The sequence below is a fragment of the Mus caroli genome, unplaced genomic scaffold (genome assembly GCF_978045245.1).
Source record: "Mus caroli unplaced genomic scaffold, Mus_caroli_1 scaffold_4, whole genome shotgun sequence".
Classification (NCBI taxonomy): domain Eukaryota; kingdom Metazoa; phylum Chordata; class Mammalia; order Rodentia; family Muridae; genus Mus; species Mus caroli.
Window position 1 is genome coordinate 142,197,336 of NW_028227259.1, and position 15,463 is coordinate 142,212,798.

The window sequence follows — 15,463 nt, forward strand, 5'->3', positions numbered from 1 at the left end:
GTTGACCTGCAGAAAATCTTCCCTACAGGGTGTGCTAACACACAGGAATTATTAGGCTATATAATAATTATAGGAAAGGCATAACAATAACAAGAATAAATCCTGAGACGAAATCTCTGAAGGCCCCACAATTCAGAGTTTATCCATTGCAGCCATGCAAGACGATAGGCCATCTCCAGAAAGTCACTTGTTAGTTTTTGCCTCTCCTAGATGACATCTACATACATATACACAGAAATAACTACAGAAAGAATCTACCTCCTATTCCAATTAGACCACCTCAAGGCTGGACAAGGAAGGAGGACGTAGCCGAGTGAGACTTTTGGTTGCATATACTGAGGGTAGCCATAGCAACTGCATCTTGGCTGAGGACCCTTCATTCTGGCGGTGTACTCTTCACTCTGGGAGTGTACTCTATTTTGCCATACTTGCCTTCTAAAAATAACTTGTGAAGGTTGGAGAGATGGCTCAGTGGGTAAAGGTACTTGGGCTGCCACACCTAAAGACCCACCTGGTAGAAGGAAAGAAAGAACCAACTCCTGCAAGCTGTCTTCTGCATCACACACACACACACACACACACACACACACACACACACACACACACACACGTACACACATGGATGCACACACGCAGCCCTAATGAAACATATTAATGAAAGGATATTTGTCTTTACTGTCATGCAAGATCAAAAACATTTAGTGTGATCCGGACTCCAAAGAGGATTAGCAAAACTCTCACAAACACAGAACTATAAAGTGTGAGGCTGTGGGCATGAGTCAGTGAGTCCCATCCTAGTTAATAACTCTGAGATTCCCATTCTTTCAACACTGTGTAAACACAGTGCTGTATTTAGTTCATCAAATGCTCTGAGTAAAAAGTTCAAGCCATTCCAAGCTCTGAAAGTCAAATTAGCTTAAACTGAAAAATGTCCACATTGATTCTTTAAATAAAGCAGATTTGAGGACCTGAAAAATGGCATAGGGAGTAAAGGGGCTTGCTACCAAGCCTGGTGACCAAAGTTCAAACTGAAAACCACATGGTTAAAGGGGGAGAACTGAGCCTGTAAGTTGTTCTCTGGCTCTACTTACAAGCACACATGTGCACATAAACACCATACAAATAAATGTAAAAAAAATTTTAAATGCATTTCAGCAGAGTGTGGTAGTATATGCCTTTAATTCCAATAGTAGGGAGGCAGAGAATTTGAGGCCAGTCTGGTCTTCACAGAGAGTACCAGTTTGGTCTACACAGAGAGTTCCAGTCTGGCCAGGGCTACAAAGTTAGACCATATCTCAAAAAAAAAAAAAAAAAAATCAGACCAGCCAAATGGCTCATCAGGTAGAGGCACTTGCTGCAAACCTGAGAACCTGAGTTTGATATGCAGGGCACACATAGTAGAAGGAAAGAACTGACTCCTACAAACTGTCTTCTGATGCAGTGGGATGTATCCAGAAAGAGAGAAAGACAGAGACAGAGACAATTATGATGATAGATTGTATATAGAGATAGATGGATGATAGATACATAGATAGATTCATTCATACATACATAGAGAAATAATAGCTATAAATAGACAGGCAGATATTATAGATAGGAGATAAATACACACACACACACACACGTACATGCATACATTCATACATACAAAGATTAAATATGGTATTAATTACTTATTTCCGTGACAAAACACTTGACAAATGCAACTTGAGGAAAGTTTATTTTGGCTCATAGTTCAAGGACACACTCTATTGTGGTAAGGAAGAACATGAAGCAATCAGCCCCATTGCGCCTGCGGTCAGGAAGCACAGAAAGACAAGCTGGCATTCAGCTCACTTTCTCCTTTCTCATCTAGTCAGAGACCAGAGCCCATAGGATGGTGCCATTCACATCCAGGGTGGGGCTTCGCATCTCAGTTAACCCTGGTCTAGAAAATCCTTTATAGAGATAACAGAGGCCCATCTCCATGATGATTCTAGACACTACCAAACTGACAATCATATTAACCTTAACATCATCAAAGAATGCAATGAATCCTGGTGCTCGATGCAATAAACCTGCTACCAAGAGAAACCCTGAATGAACTCCGTGGTTTGACTGCTCACACAGTGGCAATACGTTACTACATTCCTGATAGTTTTGCTGTAGATGACCCTTTAACTGAAGCCACCAGAGAATGTCTCCTTCTTTTCCTCGGGGGCGGGGGGGGTGGGGAGTGGCTCTTCTCTATGTCCCACAGTCTTCCTGTTATCTATGATAAATTGGCTACCTGCTTTCTTCTTGGCAGCTCTTAGTCTGGGTGGTCTTTGCCAACTGGAGCCTCCACCTTCAATGGCTTTCCAGCCTTCATAGCAAAGCTAGTGGGAGAATACACCGTTCAACCACATGAGTTCCAAAATTACTGATCTTCAAAGTCAACTAAGGGGTTGGAATGTAGCTCAGTTGGCAAATCACTTGCCTAGCATGTGTGAAGTCCCAGGTTCCATCCCCAGCACAGCATAAACCGACTACGGCAGCACAGGCCTGCAATCCCAGGTCATGGGAAGTAGAGGGATCATTATTAGCTACCCAGAAAGGTCAGCCTAGGACACATGAGATCCTGTCTCCGTTGGTCTATCAATAAAGTCTACTAAAAGCAAGGGAAGCTGGAGGGTACATTTAGGTTTCCCCTTGATTTCACAAGATGTACTCTACCAGGTCTATGCTTTTGACATGTTCAAAACTTCTCTAGAAGGAAGAATTCATTTCTTATTACATGGTCTTACAACACCCACATCCCCCTGCTGACACCAGGGTAGGAATGTCACAGTATAACACACCTTTCAGACATCTACCACTTACTATACAGAGCTCCACTCCACTGATATACTTTCATCTGAGTGACACATATGATCCTTAGACTGGCTTTCTCTGCTCTCAGTTATCAGCTCCTGTATGTGAACCCTGTGATCAAACCTCTGCCCAACCTGTTTGTGTGGCTCTTTGCATTGCTCTCTGGGGAGGAATTTCTTTAGCCTCTCTCATTGGCTGTGGAATCACCTCCCCCAGGCAGGATGCCAGACCTCAAGGCAAGAGCCTCATTTCCTGTGTAGACTGTTCTCCCGGGCACTACAGTAGCAATGGTGCCTGTCCTGCTGTCCCTGCCTCTCCTTCTGGGTCCTGCAGTCTTTCAGGAGACTGGTGAGTGGGCAAAACCAAGGAAGATTGGGAGAGAAACAAAGGGAAGGCAGAAAACAAAATGTTGGGTCACACGAAAGACCCTTCATGTACCTGGGATTCCCATATGTCCAGTACTAAGGGGTTTGTAAAGTTGCCAATTAACTTAGTTCATGAATCTGAGAACTACTGGTGTGACTCGGCTGAGAGGATGCTTGCTGTGCATGCAGGAAGCCTTCAATTCAGTCCCTAAGCACCACATAAACCAAGTATCTCATGCCTATTATCCCAACACAGGGGAGCTAGAGGCAGCTAGAGGTGCAAAAGTTCAAGGCAAACATATGCTGTCTACTGGATTTTTTTAAATCTTTCTTTATTGTAGGCTTCATGCATGCATAGCAAGCACTGTATCCACTGAACTACACTGCTAGTCCTCAGCTCCACACTCTTTAAGGTCTTACTTAACACAAGTCCAGTGACTTCCCGAATGCTTCTAGAAGGGTGAACTATGGTAACTGGCAACTTTGCAAACCCGTTACTACCATCATTGGGCTGGAGGTCTGTGTAGTAAATGGTAGATGCCTGGAAGGTGTGTTATTCTTACAGTGGAATCAGACAGCGGACTTGACTATGGACCACACAGTTTCCTCTACTCTTCCCCCCCCCCCTTCTTCCCTGGGCTGAACACACTTGTCTGACTCTGGAGGGAAATGGAAGAGATCCCCGGGGAAAATGCAGAGGCAGGTTAGAAAACTCTATGAGGAAACCAGGACTTTCCTCTGTAGTGAGGTAAGGCAGGAGCCTCTAGGAGAGAAGAAGCAGGGATTCTGGGGGAGCCACATGAGTTCCAGGATGGGGAATAAGGCTGTTCACTGCACATAAACTTTTGTTTTGCATGAAGATTCTTAAACCAAGCCAATTTTAAAACATTGGTACATTCTCAGAATGCTGCATAACTATTCATTTATACCTGTTTATAATAAAGCATTGTATTTCGAATGTTAGGTATTTTCTAAAGGGGCTGAGAGAAGACAGTGGTTAAAAGTAGTTACCGCTCGTGAAGAGAACCTGTGTTTAGGTCCCACACCTATGTAAGAGCTTATAATTACCTATAACTCTAGTGCCAGGGGATCTGTCACCCTCTTCTGTCCTCTTTTGCCACTGCACACATATGATACACAGATGCGTGTGTGTGTCTGTGTGTGTGTGTGTATAAAATTTTAAAAATAAATATATATTTAAAATGTTAAGTATATTCTATACCAAAAATCTGCGTTAGTAAGGGACCTCTAAATAAACAGAACTAGTAGGGTAGATGCACAGATGGATGGATGGATGGATGGATGGATGGATGGATGGATGGATGGATGATGGAAAGATATGGACAGATAATGGGTCAATGGGTAGATATATGACAAATACAAAGAGCAATAGATAGTGTCTTAGTTAGAGTTTCTACTGCAGCGACAAAACAAGATGTCCAAAAAGCAAGTCAGGAAGGGAATTTGGCTTACACATCCAGATCATAGTCTATCATTGGAGGAAGTCAGGACAGGAACCCAACAAGGAAGGATCCTAGAGGCAAAAGCTGATGCAGTGGCTATGGAGGGGTGCTGCTTACTGGCTTGCTCAGCCTGATTTCTTATAGAACCCAGAACAATCATCCCGAGGATGGCCCTACCTACAATGGGCTGGGCCCTTCCCCATTGATCCCTAATTGAGAAAAATGCCTCATGTGAAAACATTTCCTCAACTAGTCTCCTTTTTGTTTGTTTGTTTGTTTGTTTTGTTTTTCGAGACAGGGTTTCTTTGTGTAGCCCTGGCTGTCCTGGAACTCACTTTGTAGACCAAACTGGCCTCGAACTCAGAAATCCACCTGCCTCTGCCACCCAAGTGCTGGGATTAAAGGGGTGCACCACCACGCCCAGCGACTCCTTCCTTTTTGGCGGGGCCGTGGATGTGGGGAAAAGAGGGGAGTGAGAGAGAACCCACGTCCTGCCAGAGTTCTGGTGCTCTGGGAGGATGGACAGAGGAGGACTGCTGCACACTTTCTACGTGGTCCTGGATGGATATCTGGCTGTGTGAAGCCACTGACCCCACTCGGTGGGTGGTGGACAAGGGGCAGCCCTAGGCACCAGGTTCCCAGTCTCCAGCATACTACACTGGATACCGCAGAGGAGCTGAGAACAGAATGGGGGAGCCTGGGTGGAAGGGAGGAGAGGGCAGGGGGAGAGGGGACACTGGATGGCTCCCACGCGGGCAAGAGTCCTTAGTCAGGTCTGTGGCTGGAGCACAGGATGGCCTTCGGGCGGGAGGTTAGACGTGCTTGTTAGGAGAAAGCCCATCCCATCGTTCAAGCACAGCAGGCCTTGATGAGCAGAGACAGTCTATGGTTTTAGAGCTTTATTGTAGAAAGGCAGAGAGAAAGACAGAAGGTAAAAAGAGAGAGACCAGCCATGGCCACGTGGAGAGAGGGGGGAAGGGAAAGAGAGGGCTAGAGAGTAAGAAAGGTGAGGGCTTAAAGAGAGTGAGGGGCGGGGGCCAAGCAGCCCCTCTTATAGTGGGCTGGGCTATCAGGTAACTGGGGAGGAGCATACCTGGCTATGGTCAGGTAACTGTGGGGGTGGAGTCTAGCCAGAATGCCAGAAGCTCAGGACATTGTCTGTGTGACTTACAGTCACAGAATTATGGAGCTGGGGGCTCTGTGGTTTTAGGCACCTGATTCTGGGAATGTGGCTCCTTTTTCTGTCCCTTGTAGATTTCTCTATTGGGTCACCGGAGCAAGCCCCATTCAACCATAATAGGCTGCCTATCACAGTCCCATACTTTCTGACTACTCTAGCTTGTGTCAAGTTGACACACAAAATCAGCCAGGATAGATAGATAGATAGATAGATAGATAGATAGATAGATAGATAATAGACAGATAGATGGCTCAGCAGAAATAGTACTTACTACCATACCTGATAACTAAGTTTGATCCCTGGGACCCATGTGACAGAGAAAACCAACTCTCACTAGTTGTCCTCTGACTGCTATACACACAGTGGCACATGCACAAGTCACACACACACACACAAATATAATTTTAAAAAAATAAGATGGAGAATGATGAAGGATGACATCTCAACTTGACCTCTCACCCCTACACCATACACATATGCTCACACCCACAAGAACCATACATACACCACACACACATACACACACACACACACACAATTTTGTATGCAAAGTAGGGGGTACAATGTAGAGACAACACAGAACAATCTCTGACATGTCATCCTGAGAACAGGCAGAGTTCCTTCACATGAGTGAACATCCCATGGTATGCAGCTGGCATCAAGAGCAGGAGAGGAAGAGGCTCCAAGGCCAGCCAGGTCCTTCCTCCTGGGGCTCTGCAGCTCCACAGTGGGCCTCCTGTGCATAAACCCCACCCATCAGAATCTTCTTTCCTTCTGCAGGGTCTTATTCTCTGACCTTTCTCTACACCGGGTTGTCCAGACCCAGCAAAGGTTTTCCGAGGTTTCAAGCCACTGCGTTTCTCAATGACCAGGCCTTCTTCCACTACAACAGCAACAGCGGGAAGGCAGAGCCTGTGGGACCTTGGAGCCATGTGGAAGGAATGGAGGACTGGGAGAAGGAAAGCCAGCTTCAGAGGGCCAGGGAGGAGATCTTCCTTGTGACCCTGAAAGACATCATGGACTATTACAAGGACAGTACAGGTCAGTGATCTCCTATCGCCCAATGAGTGTGTGTGTCTTACCCGATGCAGTCCACGAGTCTGAGTGGAAAGGATTACACACACACACGTACACAATCACATCTACCTCCTCCTCCTTTCCCATGGCTTCCTCCACCCTCACCCCAGACGTCAACTCCTACAGCAGTGATTCTTGACCTATGGGCTGTGACCCCTTTGAGGTTTGCTTATCAGACATCCTGAATAGCAGATATTTACATAACAAGTCATAATAGCAGCAAATTTACAGTTATGACGAAGTAGCAATAAAATAATTTGTGGTTGGGGGTTACAGTACCATGAGGAACTGTATTAAAGGGTCTCACTTATTAGGAAGGTTATGAGCCACTACAGGGAAGTGGTATCAGAGTCCCTGTCCTACCCAGGCACCACTCACTGACCATTCATCTCCATGCCCTGACCCACTTGAAAAGGAATCAGATTCAACACCTCCCAGGTGGAGATCAATAGAGAAGCACTCCCAGCATGCTCCTCTGGACTCTGAGTATGCATGCATGGGTACACATGTGTGCATACACAACCCTGTGCTTACACAATACACATGCGCACCACAATTAATTAATAATAAAAAAAATCAACAGTAACTTGTGATTGCTGAGCAATTCCTCTGTGCCAGGCTCAGGTGTGAGCACATTTAATAGTCAAAATAACATCTTCAAAGATTATTACTCTTCTCATTTCAGGGATTTTTTTTTTTAGTATTTCACTTAAACTTAACTAAATTTCATAGTTCATTTAACAATACAAGTGTGTGGGCCGGGCGGTGGTGGCGCACGCCTTTGATCCTTTGGGAGGCAGAGGCAGGCGGATTTCTGAGTTCGAGGCCAGCCTGGTCTACAAAGTGAGTTCCAGGACAGCCAGGGCTATACAGAGAAACCCTGTCTGGAAAAAACAAAAACAAAAAACAAAAAAACAATAGAGGTGTGTGAACCAGGGAGAGATATGAAATTTAAATCCAGACAGCTTAAGAGATTTTAGAGCCAGTGCCACCAACATCACTCAGGACGGAGTAAACATCCAATGTTGTAATCAGACTGACCTGTGGTAGGTTGGTTACCTTGTGCACGTGTCATTATTCTTGGGTAAGGGGGGTGAAGATCTTTAAAGATTGGGAATAAACACCAAACAGGCTTGGAGGATGGTGGCTTATCAGTAATTCCAGCATCCAGAAAACTTAGACAAGATTGCTGTGAGTTTGTGGTTACATACTGAGATCCAGGACAGCCTGGGCTATAAAGTATGATCCTGTCTCAAACATAAACAAAGAAATAAATAAATAAAATACTAACTACTGAAAGGAGAGAAATGACCCAGTTATGTATAGAGCAATGATTTGAATGCAATATAGACCTGGAAAATAGGAATTCTAATAATCTATAAGAAACCACAAATAACTCCTATTTAACTTAGAAATAGAATCCAGTGTGTGTTTAATTCTGAAGAATTCACCATCCACTAAAACACATAAGTTCATTAGGTAAGATGATGTAAAAATTACTTGAAATCTGAGAGCTTACCTACATTGCAAGAGGTCCTGGGTTCAGTTCCCAGCACTGCATAAAACTGGGTACTGTGTCACATACCCATAATCTTAGCACTAGAGAGATGAAAAGGGTCAGAAGTTCGAAGTCATCATTCGTACCTAGGATCTGAGGCTATTGCATGAGACCCTGTTAGACAGAAAAATACTTGGAATCTATCCACAACTTATGAAATTCTCCAACTGTAAAGAATGTGTTTCCTCTCAGAGTGGCCTGAAACGCCCAGCCAACTAGTTACCTCCTCTGCTGTGTGCCTGGCTAGCAACCTGTTTGCCAAGATAAAGAATTGTTTAAATGCCCCAAGCATAAAGAAATTGAAAGTTGCTCAGCTGGAGTTGGCATCCATCTGACTGACTTTCCTGTGGGATCCGGGAGGCTTCAGGGTCTCACACCTTTCAGGGAATGTTTGGTTGTGAGATCACAAATAACAGAAGTAGTGGAGCAGTCTGGAGGTATGCCTACGACGGAGAGGATTTCATCGAATTCAACAAAGAAATCCCAGCTTGGATCCCCTTAGACCCAGCAGCTGCAAACACCAAGCTAAAGTGGGAAGCAGAAAAGGTCTACGTGCAGCGAGCCAAGGCATACCTAGAGGAGGAGTGTCCTGAAATGCTGAAGAGGTACCTGAACTACAGTCGATCTCACCTGGACCGAATAGGTACACACTGCTTTTATGAACTACTCCAAGTACTAAACTGAAAACCAAGGTCATCTCAGTGTAGGGGACAATGGCAGGTTGCCCCATCAACCCCTATTAGTCCCTTCATCCTCCAGGTTTCATATACTAGGAGTCTTTCCTTTTAAACGCATGATGTAGGAGCCAAAAGGAACATTCATCAAAATTTTAGGTCAGAAAAGCCAGGAGGATAGCTCAATGGTAGAGCACCTCCCTAGAATCCCCCAGTGAGGGGCTGGGGGCGTGGCTCAGTGGTAGAGTCACTGCCTAGAATCCCCCAGGGAGGAGCTGGGGGCGTGGCTCAGTGGTAGAGCTCCTGCCTAGACTCCCCCAGTGAGGAATTTGGGGTGTGGCTCAGTGGTAGAGCCCCTGCCTAGAATCCCCCAGGGAGGGGCTGGGGGCGTGGCTCAGCGGTAGACACTGTCTGGCATGTACAGGAGTCTGGATTCGATCCTCAGCACTTAAAAAAAAAGTCAGAAACAAAACTGTCTCAATGTCAAGGTTCCCTAAGTAACCTCCGCTTTGCATCACGTGCCACAATCCAAGCACTCAGAAAGCTGACGCTCGAGGATTGTGATGAGTTCAAGCCCAGCCTCCATGACAAGGACAGGCCAGCTAGACCCTGTCTCAGAAATCAGGTGGGAGGGACAAAAAAAAAAAATAAATAAAAAAAGAATAAACTGGGATTCAGCTTCAGCAAGCCCTCAATTTCCATAGTTCAGATTCCAAATTTCACTGTAGTTCCTCAATACAGTGAGGCCTCTTGCAGACAGAACAAGACGCTAGGCTGATGTTCTGGTAGTAGGGAGCAGTGGGGTGAGCTGCAAAGCACTCTCAAGACCCTCAAACTCTGGGCATGATAGTGCATGCCAGTAATCCCAGCACTCAGGGCAGGGATATCACAAATTCAAGGCCATTCTGGGCTATGTAGTCTCTGTTTTGTTATCTATGTGTATGTATGATGTTTGTATATTTGTATGTATGCATACATTTTGTCTGTATCCTGTCTTTTATGTTTTGTTACCTATGTGTATGTATGATGTATGTATATATGTAGGTAGGTAGGTAGGTATTCTGTCTCTATGTTTTGTTATCTGTGTGTATGTATGATGTATGTATATGTGTATATCCTATTTCTATCTTGTTATCTATGTGTATTTATGATATACACATGTATGTATGATGTATGTATGTATATGTGTATCCTGTCTCTATGTTTTGTTATCTGTGTAGATGTATGATGCGTGTGTATGTATATATCCTGTCTCTGTTTTGTTATCTGCGTGTATGCATGATGTGTGTGTGTGTGTGTGTATGTATGTATGGGGGTATATATGTATGATGGAGCATGTGTGGAGATCAGAAGACAACCTCAGCTATTGGTACTAACCTTCCACCTTGTTTAAGACACCAGGTTAGCCCACCAGCCAGCTTCCAGATATTTCCCTGTCTCTGAGCTCTGGGAATAGAGACATACACGATTGCATTGAACTTTTACCTTTGTTCTAGAGATTCACACTTGGATCATCATGTTTATGCAGCAAGCCCTTTACCCACTGAGCTAGCTCCCCAATCCCCTGTCTCAATCAGTTGCCATCAGAAGTCAATACACCATAACAAAAGGCAGGGAGTGAGAGAGTAGCTCTGGACATATCATATAACCCAACAGGGAAAGCCCTTCCTGAACTTCACAAAGGTCTCTTAGAGAAGTCAGACTGGATGGGCATCCAGGGGGTGAGGAATGAAAGAGGCATGGCAGGAAAAAGCCCACCTTAAGCTCTCTCTGTGCACGGTTTCTCCCTCCACAGATTCTCCCACTGTGACAATCACCAGCCGTGTGATCCCAGGAGGAAACAGAAGATTCAAATGTCTGGCCTATGGCTTCTACCCACAAAGAATTAGTCTGCACTGGAACAAGGCCAACAAGAAGCTAGCATTTGAACCAGAAAGAGGTGTTTTTCCCAATGGAAATGGCACTTATCTCTCCTGGGCAGAGGTGGAAGTCCCCCCACGGGACATAGGCCCCTTCTTCTGCCTCATAGATCACAGGGGGCTTTCCCAATCTCTCTCGGTGCAGTGGGATAAGACAAGAAAAGTAAAGGATGAAAACAATGTCGTAGCTCAGCCTCAGTAAGTTACCCTCTCTGCCTGACATGAGAGAGGTGAACTTCAGAAGTCAATGTCATCAACAAGGTCTTCCATGGGCCACGGTACAACAGCCAGCAAGAATCCAAGGAAGAGGCATGGGCACAGGAGACTTGAATGCCACAGACTGAGTTCACTCTCAACGTCAGATCAATCGCCTTGCCTTGTAAACCTCCTCCTTGATTAATCTGTCAACCCTCACAATTGCCCTCAGCTCAGAAAGGAAGGCATTTTAAACTCTGAGATGCTAGAGAAGTGTGAGTTGATTTTATCATGTATTCTGCCCCCACATACTTGATTCATGTGAACATCTTCATATTCACTCAAAGATGTTGTCCTAGTTTCATTTCTGGCTCTGTGAGAAAATTTCCCAAACAAAAGCAACTTCAAGAGAGAAGAAATTTATTTATCAGAATTATCTTTCCAGGAGTCCATTGTATGACTCTAGTCCTGGGAAGATGAGAACAAACATCTACTCACTTCAGCTAGGGAAACAACAGCAGATCAAAGGATGGATACCACCAAAGTCCAGATCAGTGAACTGTAATTCTTGTGGGGTTTTCTTATGTCCCTTTTGGGCTCAAATCACTGCAGGATGTGTCTATGCCCACTGCAGCCCAAATAGATGACACAGAGACCTGGTATTTTTATTAGCAAGCTACAGGCACTAAGTTAGTCAGGTTCTGAGCTATTTGAACCCCTGAGGCTGCCTGTTTCCCAGCTACATGGTCCTTTACTTTCAATCTGAGTTTTTTCCTGGTCCAATCTGGTCCACATGTGTCCTCACGAAGACTCCCATAGTGACTTGTTCATAGCATCTTCTCATGGCCTCTCCATATCTTCTTATACTCATGGTCCTGTCTCCTCTGGGACCCCCTGAGGAAATCCCACCCTATCTTTTCCACTCATTTTTTTGGGGGGGAAGGGTTTATTCAGCTTACACTTCCACATTTCTGGTCATTACCAAGGAAGTCAGGACTGGAACTCAAGCAGGTCAGGAAGCAGGAACTGATGCAGAAGCCATGGAGGGATGTGCCTTACTGGCTTGCTTCCCCTGGCTTGCTCAGCCTGCTCTCTTATAGAACCCAAGACTGCCAGCCTAGAGATGGTCCCACTCACAAGGGGCCTTTCCCCCTTGATCACTAATTGAGAAAATGCCCCACAGCTGGATCTTATGGAGGCATTTCTCTGTGATAACTCCAGCCTGTGTCAAGTTGATACAAAACTAGCCAGTACAATTAACTAGCCAGTACAATTGACGGAAAATAATTTTTACATAACACTGAGACCAGAGATGTTTGGACATGCCATCCTCAGGACTGCAACCAGATATCTGGACATAGAAATCAGGATCTGAATACACAGTACACAAAAGCATCCTCCACCAGTTTTATTGGCATTATTTACATAAATATGGGTAAGGGGTTACATACAGGAGCAGAAATGACTCAAAGACAGTTTTATTACTGAAGTCCATCACAGCAGCATGAGTGACAGCTCATGAAAGCTGGAAACCTGGAGCCCACTACATAACCTACAGGTAGCTCAGTAGTCTGGACAATGTCCATTTTAGTCATCTCAGCTAGTCTGAGCCTGTCCTGCCAGCAAGGTTGGTCTATGCTTCTTCCAGGAAGTTCAGCTAGCCTGAGACTGTCTCTAGGCAGTCTTTATTGCTCATATTTGCTTGGAAAGGGTGGGGTCTAGTGACTCTGATCAGTTTCAGTGACTTCCTGAAGCTAGTGAGTTGTTTGCTTCCTGAGATTAATGAGATCCCCTGCATAATGGAATACTTCACATATCCATAGACCAGTGGTTCCTAACCTATGGGCAGCAACTCCTTTAGGGGTCAAATGGTTTTCACATGGTTTCATATCAGATATCCTGCATGTCAGATATTTACATTATGATTCACAACAGTACCAAAATTAGTGAAGAAGCAACAAAATAATTTATGATGGGGTCATTACAGCATGAGAAACTATGCTGTAGAGGTCATAGCATTAAGTGGTTGAGAACCACTGCCTTAGAACACCCTGTTGCTTCACCTCCTTTTAAACATTCTATGTCTTAACAAGCTTCCCTCCAAGACAGAAGCTTGTAATGTTGAAAGAAATCACTAAACAGTTGCAGTCCATCACTGTGGGAGACGCCAATTCAGGAACTTGAAGTGACTCATCAAATCCTCATCAAGGACAAAGAGAAAAATGAATGCATGCATGCCTACAAGTGTTCAGTCCCCTCTCTACATTTATACAGTTCAGGATCTCCTGCCTAGGGGATAGCGCCACCCACAGTGGGCAGGTCTTCTCACCTCAATTAACATCATCGAGATAATCTACCACAGATATGTTCATAGGCCAATCGAATCTGGACAATTCCTCATTGCGACTCCTCCTAGGGGACTCTAGGTTGTGTCAAATTGGCAATTAAAACTAATCACCAGGGGGCTGGCGAGATGGCTCAGTGGGTAAGAGCACTAACTGCTCTTCCAGAGGTCCTGAGTTCAAATCCCAGCAACCACATGGTGGCTCACAACAGTCTGAAATGGGATCTGATGCTCTCTTCCAGAGTGTCTGAAGACAGCTATAGTGTCCTCATATAAATAAAAGTAAATCTTTAAAAAAACAAAAACAGCTAATCATCAAGGCTGTGGAGGTGGCTTAGAAGTAAAGGTGCTTGCTGTCAAGCCTTATGATCTTCTTTCAATCCCCAGGACCCATATGGCAGAAGGAGAGAATCAACTCCTGTAACCTGCACATGCATTTACCCTCTCCCCCTACCCCTTCCCCTCCCCCTCCCCCTCCCCCTCTGTCTCTCCCTCTGTCTCTCCCTCTGTCTCTCTCTCTCTGTCTCTCTCTCTGTCTCTCTCTCTCCCCCATTCTTCCATCTCTCTGTCTCTCTGTGCTATCTCTCAATTTTATCTCATTAAACTTTTTAAAGAACCTTTTTGGATTTCTTCACTTTTATTTTTATTTTTTGTGTATAATTATTTCACCTGCATCTTTGTCTGGGCACCATCATGCATCCCTGATGCTCCCAAAGGTCAAAAGAAGGTATCAGATCTCATGGAATTGGAGTTATGGATAGTTGTAAATCACTATGTGGATGCTGGGGACTGAACTCAGGTCCTCTTCAAGATCAACAAGTGCCCATAACCACTGAGCCATCTCTCCAGTTCACTCAAAAAAACAAAACAAAAAATAAAACACAACAACAACAACAATATTTTCAAAACCTTGAGCATCTTTACCTTGGGGTATGACATGACTTGGATCACTCAGTCCCTTGAAAATGAATCAAGTTACTACAGCTGGTAGCCACAAATATGGCCATAGCCCTGATGACTATGGCATTGAAGAAATCTGTCCATTTGTATGAGTTCAAGGCCAGACTGGTCTATATAGTGACTCCAGGTGAGCCAAGGTTACACAGTAAGACCTTGTCTCAAAAAAAGAAAAAGGAAAAAGAAAAAAGAAAAGAAAAAAAAAAGAAAGAGAAAAAGGAAAAAGAAAATTTAAGAAAATAGAAAAGAGCCAGGCAGTGGCGGCGCACGCCTTTAATCTCAGCACGTGGGAGGCAGAGGCAGGCAGATTTCTGAGTTCGAGGCCAACCTGGTCTACAAAGTGAGTTCCAGGACAGCCAGGACTATATGAGAAACCCTGTCTCGAAAAAACAAAAAACAAAACAAACAAACAAAAAGAAAGAAAAAAGAAAAGAAATCTGCATGAACAAACATTTGTACTTTGTACTTCAGTTTCCTTAGCAATCTTTTATCCTATAAGGCACCAATTTCCACTTTCAGTTTTCTACACACCATTACAGCCTTAGGACACACATTGAAGTGGCCTGTTCTCTTCAGAGTATACCCAGGCATTTCCAGAATCAGAAAACAGGTTTTGATTTCTCTGAACTCCTGCCCAAGTCCATTTAAGCCTATTTTTTTCAATTGAGTCACCGACTGCCATCCTTGAATAAACAAAGTTCAAAGGCAGAGAGAGTTCCAGGATAGCCAGGGCTATACAGAAAAACCCTGTCCTGAAAAACCAAAGAAAAGAAAGAAAATAAGGTTAAGGACATGGATTGTCATCCTGGGCTGCTAGAGTACCTGTCTCATATGCTCATATGTGATTTCATCCAAGGACCACACAAAACTCGGTATGCTAGTGCACACCTGTAATAATA

At 44.5% G+C, this 15,463-nt stretch overlaps 1 protein-coding gene across 1 annotated transcript; it reads left to right on the plus strand.

Annotated features, from left to right (window-relative positions):
* Positions 1 to 3,055: 3,055 nt before the first annotated feature.
* On the plus strand, positions 3,056 to 11,609 carry Azgp1 (alpha-2-glycoprotein 1, zinc-binding). Its single transcript, XM_021163671.2, has 4 exons — positions 3,056 to 3,180; positions 6,621 to 6,881; positions 8,843 to 9,118; positions 10,945 to 11,609. The coding sequence occupies exons 1-4, from the start codon at positions 3,120 to 3,122 to the stop codon at positions 11,268 to 11,270; spliced, it is 924 nt and encodes a 307-aa protein (XP_021019330.1). The 5' UTR covers positions 3,056 to 3,119; the 3' UTR covers positions 11,271 to 11,609.
* The last annotated feature ends 3,854 nt before the right edge of the window (positions 11,610 to 15,463 follow it).

Coding starts and splice junctions, on each gene's coding strand:
- Azgp1 (XM_021163671.2), top strand. CDS start 3,120: ATGGTGCCTGTCCTGCTGTCCCTGCCTCTCCTTCTGGGTCCTGCAGTC. Junction 6,882..8,842: donor CTATTACAAGGACAGTACAG/GTCAGTGATCTC, acceptor GGGAGGCTTCAG/GGTCTCACACCTTTCAGGGA. Junction 9,119..10,944: donor ATCTCACCTGGACCGAATAG/GTACACACTGCT, acceptor CTCCCTCCACAG/ATTCTCCCACTGTGACAATC.